The sequence below is a fragment of the Ammodytes marinus genome (genome assembly GCF_949987685.1).
Source record: "Ammodytes marinus genome assembly, chromosome: 7".
NCBI lineage: Eukaryota > Metazoa > Chordata > Actinopteri > Uranoscopiformes > Ammodytidae > Ammodytes > Ammodytes marinus.
The window spans coordinates 16,565,371-16,587,042 of record NC_137211.1 but is presented as its reverse complement, the minus strand read 5'-3'; the positions used below and the strand labels follow the sequence as shown (position 1 = coordinate 16,587,042).

Below are 21,672 nucleotides of genomic sequence, written 5' to 3'. Positions count from 1 at the left end.
CTTCCTCCTCCTCTAGCTTTTCATCATCCCCCTCTTCACCCTGCTTGTCTGCCTCTCCAGAATAGAGAATAATAGTAGTGTATGTGGAGTTTCAGGCATGAGAGCTCAGATAATGGCATCTGGAGCAACTGGGACCCCCGTCCATATTACTCCTCGCTCATTGCAGGATTCTGGTGCTAAACACCAACCCTTGCTCCACCATTATGTGTCTATTTCTGTGTGCGGTTGGTAGTTACAGTGTGAATTTCCATGCACATCTGAGCTATGTGAATACGAAATCAACAAGAAATTGAACCCATAACTTACACTGTTGCTTAATGTTCGTGTATGTGCACTCCCTTTGTGTATTGTTTTGTATTTTCATTTTTGTGTTTGCACAAATATGCATGTGTGCATGTGTTTGGACAAGATAAAAACACGGCGGAATGAATCAAAGGGAAATTTGTGAGAGGAGGGAGCCAGACAGACAAGGGAAAAGGCGGTGAAAGACGGAGAGAGAGAGAGAGAGAGAGAGAGAGAGAGAGAGAGAAGGCAAAAGAGAAAGAAATTACTCACCTTCTCTGCCGACTGGGCTGTGCCAAAGAATATCGGGATGAAGGCCAGCCAGACTATGCAAGTGGTGTACATAGTGAAGCCAATGGGCTTGGCTTCGTTGAAGTCTTCTGGTACGTCTCTGGTCTTGATGGCGTAGATGGTGCAGGTAACCATCAACAGGATGCTGTAGCCCAGCGAGCAGATGATCTGGAGGTCTGTGATGTCACACTTCAGCACGCCCCGGGCCAGCATGGGGTTCATGGTCTTCTGCTCGTCGTAGTCCACGATGGTGTTGGGAGGGTCCACTGCGAACCACACCAGCACGCCCAGCAGCTGCATGCAGATCAGACTGGAGGTGATGGCGATCTGCGAGGTGGGACTGATGAAGCGCGGGGCCGTGACCGTCTGCTTGCCCTGCTCAAAGATCCGGTAGATGCGGTTGGTCTTGGTGAGTAGCGCGGCGTAGCTGATGCACATGCCCAGGCCAAGGAAGATCCTCCTGAAGGCGCACACGGCCACGTCGGGCTTGGCGATCATGAGGAAGGTGATGATGTAACACAGAAAGATGCCGGTCAGTAGCACGTAGCTCAGCTCTCGGCCGCACGCTCGCACGATGGGCGTGTCGTTGTACCGCACGAAGGTCGCCATGACGAAGCTGGTGGCGATGATACCGAGCATGGCCAGGAAGACGGGGAAGATGGCCCACGGGGAGTGCCACTCCAGCTTGACGATGGGGATGGGCTGGCAGGCGGTTCTGTTGGGGTTGGGCCTCATGTTGTAGGCACACAGTCTGCAGGAGGTCTCATCGTGCTGGTACTGGTAGCCATCGCACAGCTCACAGTGCCAGCAGCACGGCATGCCCTTTACCCTCTTCTTCCTCTCTCCAGTTTTGCAGGGCAGACTACACACAGAGATCGGCACCTCCTGTTCCCCATCTGGCCACTGAAGCTCTTCCAGCTGGGAGAGAGAGAGAGATGGTACACAGCACAGAAAGAAAAGGGTTAGCAACGGAGCGAAAAGCCTCTTTCCTCAACCTATTAATGGGCCACTAATTACTTGTTTACAGTATTATGATCCTTATTAAGTTACATTCTTCACAAGAATAAAGCACAATGCAATCTTAGCAAACAGCCCCAACGTTGTGAGAAAGAAAGATTAACCTTATACAGAAACATCTTTCTTGACAATTTCTTAGAGGGATTGCCTTTATTAATACTTGAAAGTAATTGAAATCACCATGGCAACAGATCGTGTCTTTGTTCAGTGAAATAAAAATATTGAAATGTGAAATGCAAAACACATTATGTTTTAATACAGGATCTAGTGGGGGATGACATATGTGGTGATAAGAAAGGAGAATGGGATTTGGGATTGCAAAATGCCTCTTTTAGACCTTGCAGAGCTATTTCTATTTATGATCTTGTCATCAAAATGAAAAGTGCAGGATACCAATCCAAAAAGTCCGGGAGGTGTTTCATGATTTAGGCTCGAACTATAGTCTCAACATATAGGCCTGCCTTAAGAAAGCCATGAAGAAATTGAATTTTTTAGGACTCTTACATATTTTGGTAGGGCGTTAAAAAAAGCTCTCACAATACTCTGAGCAGAGCTTTTGATTTATTATGAAAGTGGACTGATCCATGGCTTGGAAAGCTTCAGAAGATTAAAGATAGTGCAACCGGATTTAGGCAGTTTTACAGCAATATAGTCCAACAAAAAAAGAATGAACCCACAGAAATCTACACATTCCAGTGGCATGATTATTAAACTGATTTTTATTGTCTTATAAAACTGCTCGGATATGACAGATTTAAAAGGTGCTTTGAGACGATGAGTGTATAACAGGCCTCATTAAAACCAGAATGGCATAGCGTAAAACTATATTGGAAATGAACGTGAATTATTTTTAGTGCATTATGCCTTCATGTGAAGTGAATTCATGGCTCAAAGCCCTGTGCAGTTTTTGACCTCTAATAGCACTTTGAATCAGTTTTTTTATGAGTGTCTCATGTATGTTCACACGTACGCATTTGCACGCGTGTGACGTGACACAAAGTCTCGACAATGGTTTACACTATTCCACTGATTTACAGGTGGCAGTCGTCATGCACCAAGAAACACAGCAATGTGCAAGAAAAGGCAGGAAAAACGAAGACAGCAAGCTGGAAAGCACTGATCTAAAAAATACTTGCAATTAAAGAAAATCACAATGTGTGAATCACACTTAATGTGGAACACACATTTTGCCACAGGGCCACTTTAAAGAAATAGTTTGGCATTTTGGGAAATACACTTAATAATTTTTTGTGCATATTAAGCAAGATATTGTATACTAATAAAATTGCTTTAGAGGTGGTGGTTGGTTGTGTTTTTGTTAAGCTAAGCTAACAATATTGTGATTTAGTTTCATATTTTGCATTAAGTGCATGTGGGTGATATCAATCTAGCTCTTGGCAAGAAAGGGAATAAGGGATAATAGAAATACACACACACACACACACATATATATATATATATATATATATATATATATATATATATATACTGTATATATATATATATATATATATATATATAGAAGTATACAAACTAAATTCTTCCCTGCTCATCTTTCCATTTCTGTAGTGTGAAATGGAATTCCAACCAATGTAAGATTACATTAAACCGAGATGGAACATCTTAAAGAAGAATCACTGTCTCACCACTGGCTAGCTCAGAAAACTCTACAATATAAATATCAGCAGATAAAGAAAAAACTCCACCAAGCACACATATCATCACATACAACATGAGTCCAGCTGAGGTTACAAATGGCATCACCTTAAAGCACACAGTCACATCTACCATTTGTGTGTTTTGTGTGTGTGCACCTGTATGACAAATGTGTTGTTTCTGCGGTGTCTGGGTAGATTATCATCTGCCATTTATCTGGGGGCATGAAGGTGCCATTTGTTATTTGGACAATGAATGGTGCTCTCTGGAAAACCTCCGATTACACACAGTGTGGAAACAGTAATGAGACCAACTGCTCTGTTGCCATGGAGACCAGAAGCAAGATTTTTGACACCTAGCCTTGGACTCGTATGGCTGCAATAGTTTCCTCTTGGGTGTTTGCTGTAGTTGTTAATTTTACAGTTAATTTGAGCCGGAACAGCGTTACATTGTACTCTATCGATAATCGCAGAGTGTATCAGGATACTCATTAAAGGGAAACGTTTAGAATGTGATTGCTCTTTATGTGTTTCTGAACAAAGTAATAGCTAGTGCATCGAACTATAATTGCACTGTAACAGCATTTGGTTTGTAATTACACTAAAAAAACAGAGTGAAGCACAAATCTCCGGCAACGGACATTGTCCCACCTGTGCTATCAAATCCACTGGGTTGAGTTTAATTCTTGTGATCCAGAGAGTCATTATGCAAATGTTAACTCATCTGTATGTAAATCTCACGTATTTATTTTGTAATCTGAGTTACACAGAAATACCTAGGATTTTCAGTTCAGTTTTCCACCTCTCATACAGTATGGGCTATTTCAAACCATGTTTGCCTTGGGAAAAAAAGAAGAAGAAAAAATCAGTTTCTTTATTGTTCACATTAATCACCCTGGCCCATTCTTGTGTCGTGACAGTGAGATCTATTACAGTGGCTACAAACCAACACCTTGCACTTAAAGAAGCAGCACTATAGCTGTATCCAGCAGCTCTACCACCAAACACTGATATTAGACTATATTTTTTATTTGTTTCTTTTTTATTATTTTCTTAGGTGAATTAAAGTTATTCAAAGCTCCCATAAAATTGAAAAACGCCTTATCTATGTTGTCATCCCGCGGGTTCTACTATCTTATAGAAATGTCAAGTAAATGACCATCTCACATTTTTTAAACATTAAAATCTTTCAGTTTTCCTGCAAAGCACCAAGAGATTTCATAGGATTGATCTTGCACTCTCGGATGCACCTTGAATTAAACAAGGTGTGCATAGATTTAGGGTTTAATATCATGTACAATAAAACCTGCAGGAAAGCCAGCGAGGCACCGGGAGCCACATGGGAGGGGTGTGTATGTATGGTGTCGGTTTCCTACAACATCAACATCTTCAGCCGCTTTCTGCTGCCAACCGCTGAATATATGTGGCGTGACACCTGGGTTAAAAACATGTTCTCCCTCTTTCCTCCCACTCTCTTTCACCGTCAGTGCTCTATACTCTATGCAGTAAGAGGGAAATTATACAGCAACCATGTAACGGCATTGTCTGCCGTCTTCCTACTTTCTCCTTTTTTTAATAACCAACTCTAACCTACATAACGCCTCCTTAATTCGCATACAAAATGTGAAAATTACCATATTTTATTCCCTCGCTGTCACACACTGATTTTAAAATCCTGTTGATTGAATGTTTTTTTAATGTGTGTTTGTTTTCTCTTTTTAAAAGCAGTCGTTGGAAGATCTGATGAAACCATGTTTCAATTATGAATACTTAAATCTGACTTGAATTAAATACAGTCTAATGCCTAGAATATGTTTCACATTAGGCAAAACACATCAGCTGAAATGTGTGTTTGTGTGTGAAACTGTTATAGGAAAATATATTATGTGCATTTAGTTTCTGTGTGAAGGGTAACAATTCCTTGTTCTTGTTAAATTGCACAAACATTCTGTTTGCACTTAAAATACATCAATTAGCCTTAAAGTAAGACACCTCTGCACCTGAGCTCTCCACAGATTTTAGATGCCAATAAGGTTTGCCCATTTTTTTTTTGCACATATGAATTTCCAATTTTTTAAAACACAGAAAGTCTTCTGGCTTGTACATTTTAATCAACACCTCACCTAACCTAGACATGCTGTTTTTTCGATATAAGCACTTAAACAATATTTGACATTGTGTGTCTGTCGTCCGCGTTGCCGGTATGAGTAAATGGTCATACCCTGAGCTGGAGGGACTCCACCCACTGTCCTACGACTTTGTACTCTGGGGTTGAGGAATTGGTCATCTGGAACTGGAACAGGTCGTAGCGTCCTGGAGCATCACCATTCTTGTTAAACACAACAGAGGTGCCGGCACTGCCTGTATGGAGCGAGACAAAATGAAGCAAACGGACAGCAGAATAGAAAAGTGTTAGACGCTGGTGTGACAGGGTACAACACCTACTCCATTAAGAGGAAAGCATTCAAAATTAACCCCTTGCCTCTTGCTGAGTGGCGCCCTACATGGACCACATAGTGTTGGACTCTATTCATTCCAGTTAAAACCTCCTGTAAAACACTATGACATATCGGAAACATTTACGAAGCTCACGGACAGGCAAAGCAAACTCCCTGCTGACCAGTATAACATTTTCTCACCTGCTTCATATGCATCATTTCAGCTGCACAGCAGCCACTGGAGCAATACATTTTCACATTCTCAAAACACAGTTAGATATGTGCACTCTCAGCAGTGTAGCTCTAATATTACAAATGCCCTGCCATTTCAAATGAACGCAAACCTCCTCAGGTAGAAAGTAATGCATTTCGGTCACACAGTGGACAACAACGGGAGATATGGGGAGGACGTGCAGGTCAGCCAAAGCATCATATGGTCCCCATCTGCTCTCAGTGTGTAGCAAGCAGAGCCCTGAAGATTTCACTAATGAGCTCATACAAGACTGTGGACACATGTAACGTCACGCATGACGCAGTTCTTTTTATATATATTTTTTAAATGTACATGTCTTCAAGCTCTCAATACAGTCATTTGTGGCTGCACTAGTATAACTGAGCATATCGCTCAAATGTACAAGCCTCAAGACTGCAGAGTGCGTGCAAGGTATCGTGCTAATGCCGATGTCAGTCAACATCAGATCTCCCGCTCAGTAGTGAATGCTGAATGGCATTAATGGGGAAAAAAGGTTGTACTTTATTTTTTTTACACGAGGTCTGCATGGTAGATGAGGTCATTTCTGCCATCCCACAATCCCAAGACAAAATGAATAACTGCTGCATTTTACAAGTCTTTTCACCTTGGCATTACATACAGTAGCTCCAAAGCACAATCGGAGATGCCATTTTTGATATGGGACGGGGGGAGTCTGGTGACACTTGGCATGGGAATTAGTACTTTAATAGCTCTGGCTATTAAAAAAGTGTAAAAAAAAGGACCAAGAGCATGTGTCCCAAACACTTCTGGGAAAATGTTGTCTTTTGTATCTGGAACAGTGCTTGGGGCTTCTGGATTGGAGGCCGCTGCACCTTTCCCTTATTTTCCAGCCAGAAGGGAATTTCATCTTCCTCCAGTTTTTTTTCCAAGGACATTTGTCATTGAACATTCTACAAAGGTTTCGGGCCAAAACACTCTTGTAATAGGAGAATTAAAGGCAGAGGTAGCAAGAGAAAATGCCCATTTTCGGTGACCAGGCGGTAAAAGGGGGGTGACTTGTAAAATACTGTGAAAAAAGCTACTAACATCTGATTTGCGACACCATTGTGCATTACAAATGCCAGTTTATAAAGACATTAAGTGGCCATTTCTATGTTGATGGCGAGCAAGTGACAGCACATATATTCTAAATTGACACCACAGAAATGGCTCTGGAGTCAATCGAGCGAGGGGTTGTTTTATTCAAAAGCAGAACATTAATTCATAGGTAAGACATGTGTCGGCAGAGAAAATGAAGCAGGGTGAGCATTCGGAATAAATTAAACTACTTCTGAAGTCCAAAGTGAAATCCTTCTTTGTGACAAACATGTAATAACTGGGTGGGAGGCAGTCACCGTCCTGTCACTTCTGCCGCCACCAAACAGACTGAAGAATTGTTGACACATTGTATACAAGGTGTTGACAGAGTATTGACTCCTGTGAGCAAAAGCTGTGACAAGGCTACCATTCCTACTCCACTCCACACAAATAAACAAACATGCAAAGTTGTTTGGTAAAGCGACATGAGTGATTGGGCACTTGGCGCTCCACAGCTTTAGAGCAAATAATTAAGTGGTGTTTATGTATCTGCAGAGAAAAAGGCATTAGAAATTCACTTGTATTTTCCATTGCCTGATATTTTTTCAAGGGAACAAAATGGTCCGTGTGTAGAATCCTTAGTGAGAGCGCTGTCTAAGATGAAAGATTTATGCATTTGCATGTGGCTCTGAACTAAGACATGACAAAAGTGCAGTGCTACTTTGCGCTGCAGAGCAGTGTGGGTGGACTGGGGATCCACTGCTGTGTTTCTCTCGCATCATTATTCTTTCTCTCTTTCTTTTCTGCCTCTCACTCCTCAGCTCAGTGACTCCAGCAGCGCAGTGGGGAGATCAACAAAGGAGGCTTACACTCCTTCACTCTCAAACATACATTAGCAGTGGCACATACACAGGATAAATGCAATAAGGGGCAGTGAGATATGCCTGAGCCCACAACAGAACAACCTTTGCTTGGCAGCAAAAAGGTTTGAGAATATAATAGCCAGAGAGGGAGAGCTAGAGGAGATAGGGAAGGGGCAGATCGTATTTTTGGCTTAGGCGAAATAAACCTCTTTCTTTGTCAGTGCCATATGAGGTGAATGTTTCTTCGGAAGCTCAAAATTCAGAAGAGTCAGCGCAGGCGCAAATGGTTCTTGAGATTGGACGGCAAGATTCTCAATCCCATGCATGAATCTTCACTTCATTAAGGTCCCCTTGATATTTTAGCACTGCTCAGGCAATTGCTTTTTCATGTTCCACCTTAAAACCTGAGGGCTCATCGTCTGCTGAAACTCTGCACTGCTGCCATAGCGACAGTGTTAGAGAAAGCCAGGCAGCTTCTTTATTCACTGACAGAAGTTTGCTTTTGCAGGTTTTTGGGAATAAGTAATTATAAAGAGTCACCCTGTGAAACATGATCAATGTATTGCTTCCACTGACCATGAAAATACACAGGAACAACCTTTCCCTGGATTGATGTGATTTTTGAGCATCATGTTGCCCAGTATATTTACAATCTGTTAAAGATTAATTCTGATGATATTGTCCTTTTTTGTCATTTAGTCATTATGTCAACAAATGCCCCAAAAAGACCAACACCAGCAATTAATTGATCGTCACTATTCTCTGTGGAGCCAAAGCTTGATATTCCTCTATGGCGCAGACCTCTGTTGTAGTCCAGAAACTAATAAAAAACATACAAATTCACCTCAGTGCACTGGGTGGCCTGTTCCTTCATTATGATAAACAAAGTCTCTGTTGTTTAATTAGAATTGATCCCGCATACACTGACTATTCTGCTGCTGAAATACTCACTAGCCCACCAAATGTGTATCTATCCACAGCTAAAAATAGTGGCAAACAAATGCAAAATGTGCTCTTCTTTGAGTAATGTCTGCTAAAAACTAGAGTGCCATGCTGTTTTTCTAGAAAATTACTGAGCCTTGCAAAAAAAGTAAACCATACATTTGTGACCTGCTTCTAGAGATTTATGTCTTCAGTGGGAAGGAATGGGCTTGGGGAAGAGGGAGGAAAGTCACAATATATATATATATATATATACACATATACATATATATACACACACAGCCTCGGTAAAAATGGCATGGGCTGGTTTCAGACCTCTGAATCACTGGCCCACATCAAGCGATTCAAATAGGTCTGTGTTGTTGGTTGAAAAATAACTGAGCCACTCAGAGGTTTACGTGCAGGATGACTACTGAGTCATCCAGTGTGCCAGAGCCAGACGAATAGCTACAGCCACAAAGGAAAACAAGTGGAAAGACGATGCAAGTGTTGTAAAGTCGCCTTAGGGAAATAAAAGCTCTTAAATCTGTAAATGTTTTTAGATTGCTCGGAAAAACTATTTCACTCGCCTAAGATTAGTTTCGACTTAACACAACAAAACAAAACAAAAAACAAAACAACCATGCTTACCAAACTAAATCTGGGCTAACTTGACGGAATAACAATGTGAAATGAAAAGGCAATACTTATTGTATGGATACAAATTCAAATCCCTCTATACTGACACTAGAGATGTGCTGCAGTGGCATACAAAAATGATTTGAAAGGCTAAACAAAAGACAGCTTTTAAGACAGTGTTCATATTTTGTAGCAAAAGGGATTTTTAAGTATTAACAGACTATCAATTGTATGTCTATGTTATGTTTTCATTCATTAATTTAACCGGACAAGGAAGCAATATTTCCCCGCTGCCTGTTTCTTGCTTTCAGTCAAGAAATCTGTACAGGTTTTTTCAACTACTGAAACATTGTGAAATATATTGAAATTAATCAAAATATAATGAATGAAATGCAATAAAAAACTCTGTTAAGTATGTCTATCCCAGTGAAGTGCGTACATGTATATTGTTCCCCGCTGTATAAAACATCACAGTGAAGTGTTATTTTAATGAAAATGAGCTGGGTCCACCTCTAAAAGTGGGGCAGTTTTGTGAGAAGACGACGCTGATTCCTTACTGTAAACAGCCAAATCTTATCTAGTACATTCTGTGAGGACACATCATACTTCAGAAGAGCCTCTAATGATCACTGGGCTGACACACATACCAGCACATTTGTAATGACAAAGGTTTCTCTTGTTTTAACTCATCTCCCATTTGGCCCTCCTCCTCCAGTCACTGCATTTCAGAGCGGCTGTCATTAAAAGCTGTTTGCCATTAATTGTTAAGTATCTTCCACATTACTTTCTGCACAGTCCTGAATAATGTAGAAGTTCAAGTATAGGCAGATCCATAATATATACATACTTGCTAAAAAAAATATTTCACAAATCTAGAAATATTGTGGTGTTCTAAGCTATGAATGAAAGAGAATATAAATTCAAATTGTAGCCGAACCACAAGCACACGTACATGACGATGATTAAAATGGAGGATGTGGTTTCTGTTCATTATCTCTTTGACAAGTTTTTATAGTAAAACTGAGATGACACTGGCTCTTACTCTATAGCTTTGTTATTCTCTAAATTACATTTTAAATTGACACCACAGACTGCTGATGACAGCAGCTTTGAGTAAAATATTGGAGAATAAAGTAGTGGTCAAATGGAACCATTTGACATTCAAAGAAATACACTCTGTATGCCTGCAAATGTTTCAATATTTTTTGGGGAAAATGCACAATTAATTTATTGCCACATCCAGATGAGAAGACTGATACTATGCACAGGAAATACTGTATGCAGCTGTTGCCAGGAGACAGTAAACTTATCTTAGCATAAAGACTGGAAAAAGCTAGTCGGCACAGCCCTAGGATTTAAAAAATCCATCTCACAGCACTTATCAAGATAATGTATTAACACACAGTGTCTCCTTTGTTTAATCCATTCAAATACTAAATTGTGGAAATGACACTTCGCCATTTTAATGGGGGGTTAGGTCCGTATGCAATTGTGCAGGGCGAATGTAAATGCAGTAGGGTCGTTCACCTCAGTTAAACTAATATGCAGAGAGAAAATAGGAAGTCAGTTTTACCTCCTTAAATTTAAATTCAATTTAAATAGAAATGCATTAGTGATTAGGTTTAATTCATTATCACATTTAGCTCTAATCCACATTTTATTCTAAAATCTCATAGTGGACAAAATACATTTCTTGGTCCAAAGAAACAGAACAATTGAGTAAAGTTAATCATCTAATTTTAGCCTGCCTAACAAAGTCAGAACAGTGAAAGATGTCTGACTATAGTAATGACTAAACCAATCTGATTTTGCCTATGGACGCGATCTGATGCAGACCTCTACTGCTGCGTCACTCACCGTTGAAGCTGGTTTCACGTATGTACTTCAGCAGAGTCTTTCCTTCAGCAGACTCCATGATTGGACAAACGCCAGGATGATCAGGACATAGGTCCCTCTGCATGTTGTGGAGAGCGTGGGCCATGGTGTACACTGCGTCAATCACAAACTGCACCTTCCCCTCCTGCTCGTACTTGGAGTCGATCCCTATGCGCTCCTGGCCTGAGGGAACAGAAAAAAGGAGAAGGGGACTTACAGGCAAATAAACCATGAGCCATTAGACATTACATCCTCTCAGCACTGCCTACCATCACCGGCCTAGTTTTTTATTCCTCCATTTACCATTTGCTGTTTGTTTGGATTTTGTGGGAATTACACCCGAAGGGACAATGTGGCATAGGAAATAAGAAGACACATTTTAAGTCCCAAGTGGAAAGTATCCCGCTGAGCTATGAGACAACGTGACAAATACAGCAGCAGACTCAGATTGAATTACTGTGTTGTAATACAGAGTAATAGGCTGCTTAGATCAGACCGCGGTTGTGCCATCTGCAAGGTGATGAAGATCGCCATAAACTTTAGTAACACACTCTTGTACAGCGGCTTCCTTCTCCTTTATAACATCCTCCCAGTGTACTGCCCTTTTACTATGGGCTGCGGTGAAGGTTTTGCCTCATGCTGCGGTTATACTACTTGAATACGTAATGCTCAACCCCTGCTGGATTTAGTTTTTTGTTAAATTTAGTTTTTTTACACTCTTGGTGGATGAAAGCAAAACAAAAATGCTAAATTTACTTTGAATAAAAAAAAATTTCATCATCATCATCATCATCATCATAAAATATATTCGATTTAAATATTGAAACTCCCAGTAAACAAAAATGCAGAGAGTTTTTAACCCTCAGTGATAGGTGATCATAGTTCACACAGAGAGCCTGGTGGAGGAGCAGATGATGTTAATAGGACACATTTGAGAATGTGGGAGACTTGCACAAGCTGAAGCAGGTCAGAAGCAATCTTTGCTGACATGTCAGCCCATTTCTCAGGACTTAACATACATTTCTGCCCACACATAACCTTTTTGCTTTTTTGCTTCTTCGGAGCTGTGCACAGGGTGCCAAATGAACTCCCTCGGAATGCAAAAGCCTCCCGTTTGTATTCAACATTCATAAATATCAGCTAAGCTTGTGCTATAAAATAAAAAAAGAGAATGTAGAGACAGCTGTACAGCCATTCTTGTTAAAAAAAATAAAAGACATTTACAGCCATTATACAGAGGGTTTACGGGGCTCACTAAATGGAAGAGCATCCTCTGTCTTTGACGCGTGATAAATGACTCCCAATAGAAGATTATAAAGAAAACAAAATCCTTGAGCAAACAGTCATTTCTGTCACACTGCCGTTACCGTCATCATGTGCAAGCAAGATTAATACAGCATCCTGCATCACAGGCATGCTCCTCTTAGACAATAAAGCCGGTGCGATGCCTGTCTCACTGTTAGCAGGCAGACTTTGGATAACACCAGCATGCACCACTGCAAGCAACAACACTATCATTAATGCTAGCACAAAGATGGTAGTAGAGCAGAATGGGGGCACGAGAAGTATCTCCAACCTAATTAAGGTGTGCTCTGTCTCGGCGCCGTTAGTACACACGGCACGACTTGTGCTGAGCTGTCAAGGTGACTGGGTTAAGGAAGGAGTAGAGGGAATATAGGATTCAGGAGTTACAGGACATTAGCCACAGGAGCAGACGGCCTGTAACTGTAGTATGACTAAGTAAGACACGTGCTGCATTATTATTCTATTAATAAACTCTCTGCATGTCCTGCACCTGCTGGGTAGAAACACCTGGTGTTAGAATTTCAGGCTGCGCCGCAGACAAGGGAGGGGCGCGGGTTGTATCAGAACCCCCGACAGTCCATCTGCAGCTTCTAATTTGAACAAAAGGTCAAGTTCACATCAACCTGACAGGAGGATGAAAATATGTACTAGTGTATTATGGAAACGTGTCCACTTTGTTCATGTCAAAACCTCATGTTACCTGTGCATTTACGGCTGGTGTCCTCTCTCTTGGAGGCACTGAGGAGCCTGCAGTCAAAGTTTTCCTCCCAGAACTCGGCAAACCACACGTTCCTGCGATTGTTCTCCAGGGTGAGCGCAATAAAGTATTCATCAAACCCTGAGAATAGAGGAAAGGGGAGAATGGTTTAGTTCCGGACCAATTATCAAGCAATTCAAACCTAGAGGAAAGTAAGCGAAATGTGTGCTGCGGTGTTGTGGAGGTGTGGTGCTGGCCGCTAGCTAGCACACCAGCAAGCACTGCTTCATCAAAATTTGACCACGGTGGTTCCTCTTCCTCTCAAACCCCATGGAACTTTAATCACTTTCTTTCATCTAGGAAATAACATTAATTAAAAAACAGGATGCATAATAAATAACTCAGTGACTGTAAGTGGTGGCGCAGCCTGGTGCCTTAGGCTGTGAGGTCCTCCTGTAGGTAACAGGCAGGTTTTTTTTTTTATCAGAACATAGAATCCATTACAATGGCGATGGATGGAAATCATGATGCATTGATTAGCCTAACACTAATTTCAACAGGGCTTAGGACCCTGTATGAAGCATTGTGCTTGAGGAGAGATAACTTGCTGCAACAAAGGACAACGAAAGCATGCATGCTGAAATATGTTCTCCTGCTTGTGCAACTTCACCACCCAATGTGGGTCAGGAAAGTGAGCTGGGGCAAAGCTTGAGCTTCACTGTAAGACTTATGGCGCATGCAGTGTTTTTTCTTTGTACTTTTGTTGAGAGAAAAACACAATTTTCTGTCATGAAAATAATTTGAAATTCACTCTGTCTGTGTCTCCGCTCTTTGTTACTGAGTTATATCAGTTGAGCTGTGGGTAGAGGTGATAATGGCTAATTAGAGCTGAATGACTCACATGATTTTCTTTTCATGAGACCATCCATGATACATGGGGGATTAATAATAGTCTTGTGGCCTCCTGAGTGTACATTTGTCCTGGCTAGACCCTCCTAATTAAAGAAAGCTTCATACAACTCAGACTTTTAAATGACCGCGATTGTTATGATGAGTAGTAAGGTTGTACATATACAGAATCTAAAATATACGGTACATAAGCCACATATTCTACTCCTTTGGCAAATTTGTACATACAGTATTATTTCCTCGATTGCCTCTGCTTTTCTTGTGGGCGGACTTATTAAAGCCACAGCTTTGAAAAGAAATCCACCCTTAAGCACATAATGTGGAATCTGTTTTGGGTTTAATCACAGAAAATGTCTTAAATTATTAAAAAGAGTAAAATACCCATACTTTTGTGCCAATTTCTACAATGATACAGCAGGGACCAGCGATAACAATGTCTCTACAGCAGAAATTGGGCTGAAATTGATGATTTTTGCACGTTTTAAGCATATGAGTAAAACCACACTTTTTTAAAAATGATGTGATGATGGCAAACGACAACGTTTAAATGAAATGGCTTTAAGATAAAAAAATTAAATCTACAAAGTAGTCAATTTGTCCAAACTGACTTCAGTCTGGTCATGAACAACCCACGGCCAAACACAACAACAAGGTCATGCTTGTTCTCTGAGGATTGTGGAAAGTCTTTCTGAGAAATGACGCAAATTGCCACCTGAGGTAGAAAAAGATGAGGTAAGTGGGTTCAAGCTGCTTTATCCAACTTAACATTATCTACCAACAACAAACAGCAGACAATAAACATAATACAGCATTTAACATTAGCAGCAGGAGCTAACAATATTTATTTATAGATTTATTTTTCTTGGTATTGACCAAGAGAATGAATATTGAAAAAACATTTGCCATGTGGTCAGAAACATAATCCTAAATGTAATGCTAACATTATAGGACACTGTGTGCTAACGCATTCACAATATCAACTCTAAATCAATGTCCTATTGTTGTCTAGCCCCCAATAATCCAAGAAAAACTGTTGTAATTAATGCTGATGAAAAAAGACATTGGACTTACATTAGCCTGGTAGCAAAAAGAATGCCAATGTGCTCCACAACTGCTGGAAGACAATTGCTTTGAAGCAATTATTTGCTTATACATTCACCATATCAATTAGAAATATGATAATTTGTCAGTGTTGTGTTCACAGTTTTTAAATAGCCTACATAATTACATGTTTATTTATCTATTGTAAGTAATTACACATGCAATTAGGAAAATATCATAAAAGGCTATTTCTCCCCACAGTGCAGTGGAAAATTATACAATACAGTAACACAGCATGTGGTGAAGCATGCAGTGTGTGAATTATAGTGTGTGCATACCTTGAATGGAGGAGCGTTTGGGCAGAATAGTGACTGCTCCCACTGCTACATCTTCAAACTGGTGGATTGGACTGCTCTTGGCCCCCCAGCTGTCGGATCCAATCCACAGGAAATGGCCAACCTGATTGGCCCTCTTGGTGGCATTGAGAACTCCCCTGCAAGGACAGCAATATGTGAATTAGGAGAGGTGTGTGCAATCTAATATGTAGTACACAAAGGCATTGCTTGCTAGCTTTAAAGAGTAGTTTGATCAACAGTGTATACAGTGTTTCAGATAGAAAGAAGTGAAAATATTCTGTTCTGTTGTGTGCACTACTATATGTGTTTGATGTTGATCAAAGATGGTATTTTAATAATTTATTTAAGTAAATTCTCCATGTCCCTGCACTTCTTCACTAGCATATCCATATTCTATTCCGAAAATGCAGGTACTAAATGTTTGATTCTGTGTTCCTGTTCAACATTTCCCATTGGGGCATTGTGAATGTAACAATATCTTGCTTTGTTGAGATCTGTATTCCCACTTCTCCTTCGAGGCACGCTTGTGTGTGTGTTGTTTCGAGGTATGTTTGTGTAGCATGTATGGTAATCTGTGCCTTTAACCTGTCTTCAGGGGGTGCTATTCATGGCAAGTAATCCGCGCGCCTTAAGAACATGGATGTAGCCAGAATGTGCTGCGCTCCTCACCGTATGTCTTCTTCACTGGCAAAGATGATGACTGCCCGCGAGTGCTGAGTCTCCAGCAGCTGTTGGATGGCTTTGTCATAATCGTCCATCTTGGGGTTGTGGGGTATTTTCAAAGACTGGGCGATGCAGATTCCACCTTTTAATGGGAAAGGAGTAAAAAAAAACGATGAACGATGTGGAATAATATCACCCATTCACTCTGTCTCTCACACGCACGCACGCATGCACGCACGCACACACACACACACTCATGCACACACACACACACACACACACACACACACACACACACACACACACACACACACACACACACACACACACACACACACACACACACACACACACACACACACACACACACACACACACACACACACACACACACACACACACACGCCTGGGGTAGCTATATAGCTGAATTGTACCTTTGGAAATGGAAGAAATATGTTCACAATAGTGACACTTTGATGGTAATGTCATTCTTCCTATAAAGTCAAAATGATAATCTTACAGTGCATACATTTACATTTACATTTTGGCAACGATCTGAAAACCACAGCACAAAGCAATATAACACTCAAACTGACACTGAGCACCAGAATCATTTCACAGAGTTATAAACACATCTTCTAAAACAAATTCAGCGGCCCACTGCATATGAATTCATATAATGGATTTGGGAAAAATCCAACAGCTTGCCATTGACTTTTCATTTAAAGTCATTATCAAACATCGTTTGTTGGACTCTGAACCAATCAGATAGCAGAGCCAGCAATAACAAACAAAGAGGATATAAAATTAACAATAAATCATTCTCAGACAGGTCGCCACTAATGAGTTTGTACAGGAAGAAGGGTACTGATTGCTTCCGTGCGTTGCTAAATTGCTAGATATTTGGCATGGTATATAAGTACAATTGGCTCACGGCAGTTTGCTAGAAATTGTTGTTTTCTGGGATTATATTCACTAGTTCTCGGGTAGAGGAGCAAAATTCTATTTTTCATTAAAACAAAATTATTTAGAAAATACAGTGCTTCACTTTGCTTCACTTTGCATGGGTAATTATAGGTATGGAGGACAAGCTAACCTCTGAGGCACTAATAAGGAAGATAATATGATCACCTGTTAGAAGATCATTACTACTGTGGGCCTGGAATTGAGGCAGCAGCCTGTGTCCTGAGTCAACAGCCAGGTTCTACCCAGACCAATTAAAATGTTTTCCCACTCAAACATTTTAATAGCCTACCCAATAACCTTTCAGTTTGAGTTTCCCTGAGTAGACATAGAAATGGAAGGAATCTCTTAATTGCCGGTCTCCTCAGGCTCATTAATTTGATATACACAGTTTTTAGCTGCCAGATCACACATCTCCAGTAGCAGTTTACTGTGGCACTAAAGTCAGAAGACAACAAAATGACAACTGTTAAGCCTCTTCTTAGCTATCAATTTTTCAAGTATCAACGGGCAAAATTAGGAATATTTCTCCATGCGAGAAAACATCCTGCAATGAAGGCAAAAGACCTCTGGGATGGCTGCTCTTATCCTCCCAGAGTGGACCAAACATGAGAATGGAGATCCCGCAAATGGCCTCGCTGTTGCTTAAGGCTTCTTGGAATCCTGTTGAAGTGAAATGTGCTTGGTGGCATCTGTGCAGAGCAGCCAGCCTTGTATAGGTCTCAAAGGAATGACAGTAAGGCTCTGTTTCAGCGCAGAGATTTCAGCCAGAAAGTCACTGCACTTCCAGGTTTCTGCTTTAAGGAACTTATAATAATGTACAGTATAATATCTGTTTCTGGCATATTAGCAGCACCTTTCCGTTTAATGAGGAGCACTATGACTGCAGGTAAAGGAGGTATAGCACTTACAAAAAAAGTCTCATGAAAATGCATTAACTCCTTTGTGACAAAAAGACTGAAGAATTATGTTATATATCTTGAACAGAGATATATTATGGGTCACGACAGTCAATAATACAGACAGAGACCACAGGAGCCACTGAGCCAAGAGAGAGAGAGAGAGAGAGAGAGAGAGAGAGAGAGAGAGAGAGAGAGAGAGAGAGAGAGAGAGAGAGAGAGAGAGAGAGAGAGAGAGAGAGGGAGGGAGAGAGAGAGAGCATCAGAGAAGAACATGCTGCAGACTTAAGACTGCCCTAAAGGCTGCTGGCCAGCGGTGTGGCAGAGGTGGCTAAATTATTGAATGCCTGCAGAAAAACTCATGTGTCAGTCAGTCATGTGGTCAGTGAGTCCGGTAGTCGTGGATGCAGGCTTGCATTGTATCTGTGCGGCCAGAGCTCTGTGCATTGGGACGCATCGCCATCACCTGTCACTGGAAAGTACTGTGCGGACATGAAAGACCATCGATTCAGACAGTGAGTTTTAAGAGGAGCCCCGTTTATGTCTTGGCTGGAGAAGGGTGATGTGAGACAAATGCATGTCAGGCTTCGGGAGAAGAGAGTGTTTCACCTCAACTTGTTCTTTACGAGTTAGCTTTTCATATACCTAAATACCAAAAATTTTACATTTCTGCTCTCATTTGTAGTGAGATGTGCTGTTTGTGGCACTGAAATGTTTTCCAACGCACTTTATTCGTTTACCTATGATCCCACTCTATGATATCAAAACCAAACACACCATGAACTCCTAGCTTCTGCTGTGCACTTGATTAATATATAAAAGACAGCTTAATGATCATAATGGCCGAATTCATCAGGCTCTTGGAAGTTCCCCGCTTATCTGTCTGAGTGCCATAGGTCATGCACTGCATTAACTGCTTCAATTATTCATCCTCGATGCCCTCGAACTGAAAATGCACTCCGGGGCGAGGAATCCAGCTTCGCCATTTTGCTTAGTGAAATACAAATCCCTTTAAATTAGAGGCTCTTGATGGATTCAACCCCCCGCCTGCCAACTCAACATCCTCCAAACCCAAACCTCCAGGGGACCCATAATGCTGCAATTATATTTATCACCTCGACAGTCACAAGGCAGACCTGCTCCCTCTAGTCTCCCCGCATGAACACGCACATCAAAATTGGCTGACATGCGGCTGACATTCATATTCTTCATCTGTGTGCCCTTCCATATCTCGTGTGCTTTTTTCACCACCGCTCTGAGACTCGGCAATGTCAAAAGGGTTCATGAACAAGTGTTGTGGTCTATTTATGTTGTTTGCATATGCATCGGGCTTCCTCCACCAGCTCCTCTCCTACAGCTAAATATGAGGGCTTTTACTGGCAGACTTTCCCCCCTCACAGCTCAGACTAGATCTAAGAACGCATCCAGTTGGCAACTTGCTGCAATCAATTCCACAGTGATATCTTGTGGGTGGTTTTCCTCAAATGCTAGTCTTTTTTTCTTTTCCTTTTTTTTTAAATGGGAGAATTGAACTCAATCGCTCTGGCCTGAGTCCAGACAGACACAGAATAATACAAACAAGATTCCTCTCTGCCAGCAGCTTCACCTGGAGCCAGGAATAAGGTGAACAATGGAACAGAGCATAAACAGAAAAAGCTAAAAAAAAAAAAACCCAAAAGAGATCAATACGGGCTGACCATCAGTCCAGTCTGCGCCTGGTGTAATGGGCAGCCATATTGCATTAGTCGGCTAGATGGTTCTCCTTGAAGTGGCGGAGCGAGAATCCTACTAATGCATTTGACATTTCACTGCAACCAAACAGGGCAGCCACAGAAAACGTCTCATGGCCTCCGAGATCAACTCCCAGGGATGTTGCTACAACATTCGCCTTGCAATATTGTTGTTTCTCTGCAGTTTACCGGCCTGTGTTTGATGTATCTATTAACATCACACCATCATTTCCCATATTGTTTTCTTCTCATATTCTCATAGTAAGAGGTTTTCTTCTTATTCAATTCAATATAGATTCCAGTCATTGCTGGTGTGGAACCTTCGAATGAATCCTGTGAATGTACAATATGCTATTGCACAATAATGTGTTTTAAAAAAAGATAAGAAAATGCCTTGGGTACTGGATGCTTCTCCTTTGAGGAAGTAATTCCCATTTGTATATGAATACAACATATTGCAAAGCCACTGCAGCTCAGTTGCAACCGGATGAGTCAACAACCACAATGGGTTATAATTTCATACTCCTTGTGTAGCTGTTCAAGACTCATAATAATATCGAGGTGTGCTACTAATCTTTGCATAAGAAACATCAGTTGAAAATACATTTGAGGAAACCAGCAGTAAGAAACTGTGTTTATGGCAGGGTATATACTGTATAAGATCAATTGGAACCACTAAAGGAAGCCTTCAATCAGGAAGTTTTCTTACTGGTTCCTACACAGGCTGCTTTCTCTATCTGTCCCTGCATATTAGACGGCCACAAACAGCCTCTTAAAGTTTTAATGAGTGATCACACTGGACATGAATGCACACAGATAAAATATTCATGCACGCTGGACTTCTGATCGGTGCCTGTGGGATATCATTAGCTTTGCTCATTTCAGAGGTTTCCACACATTAGTCTATTGGAAGAGACAGAGATCACTCCCCGCGGATTTACAGGAAGTGGATGCGATCTGTAAAGCTTGAGATGAGAGGCAGCAAGAAAACTTGCTCCTGTTGGCGTTAGTTGCATGGATGTGCTATCGTGGTATTCGTGGATCACTGCGGGGGTAATTTGTCCAGCCCAGGTGACATTCTTCTTAAAGAGATTCTTTCACAAGATTGAAAAGGGATTGATTTACTTCATACAGCTATTGCCACCTTCTGCGCATCAAAAGCAGCCTTGCGATCGATCTCGGTTGGTTAAAACTGACTGTATTGTATGGTAAAAATCTATCCTTGTCCCGATCCTGCAGAAATACTGCAGCAGCGGGCTGTTGAAAGTGGCTGCAGACTTCCTAAAGCAGAGCACAGTAAAACAACATGATTTGACAAAGATAGCCAGTCTCATGTACCGTTTAGCAACTGAGCATCTCCAGGCTACAGCGATGACTGCTGATTCACATGTACCACCACATGCCAACATCAGCATCAGTGTGGAAAGAGCAGGTGAGTCAAGCATGTGCACAATTTTCAGCCCAGTTACAGGAAAAAACAACAACTCCTTGTCTGAATGCAAATTTATGTTGTACTCTCCAAATACAAATTAAATCTTAACTTAACGCTTAAAACGGAAAAAGGATCATTGCCACTTTAAACATTCACCATTAAAGTAACAAGAAAATAGCCTGGAAATCCAGGCCCACATCTAGAACGATGTAGGGTCTGGCGATAAGCAACAGACCTTCCCATATCCAGGGGCGGCACCAACGCATGCAAATACCATTGCACGCAATTGGATAGCACTACGACCAATCAGAGCAATGAACAAGGTGACGTATTCAGCCCTGTAAGAGATAAGCTGAGCTAACTGGTATATTAAACCTTTGCCGTGGTCGGTCGGAAAAATTGAGA

At 41.2% G+C, this 21,672-nt stretch overlaps 1 protein-coding gene across 1 annotated transcript in view; it reads right to left on the bottom strand.

Moving 5' to 3' along the window:
• LOC307252632 (metabotropic glutamate receptor 7-like) overlaps positions 1 to 21,672 on the bottom strand; it is a gene marked incomplete at both ends in the record, with an annotated part of 58,283 nt that overhangs the window by 9,577 nt on the left and 27,034 nt on the right. Inside the window, 6 exons of the mRNA XM_080030352.1 lie at positions 556 to 1,491; positions 5,467 to 5,602; positions 11,251 to 11,455; positions 13,278 to 13,415; positions 15,563 to 15,717; positions 16,250 to 16,385. Coding sequence (XP_079886478.1) covers positions 556 to 1,491; positions 5,467 to 5,602; positions 11,251 to 11,455; positions 13,278 to 13,415; positions 15,563 to 15,717; positions 16,250 to 16,385 — 1,706 coding nt within the window. The remainder of the gene's footprint in view (positions 1 to 555; positions 1,492 to 5,466; positions 5,603 to 11,250; positions 11,456 to 13,277; positions 13,416 to 15,562; positions 15,718 to 16,249; positions 16,386 to 21,672) is intronic.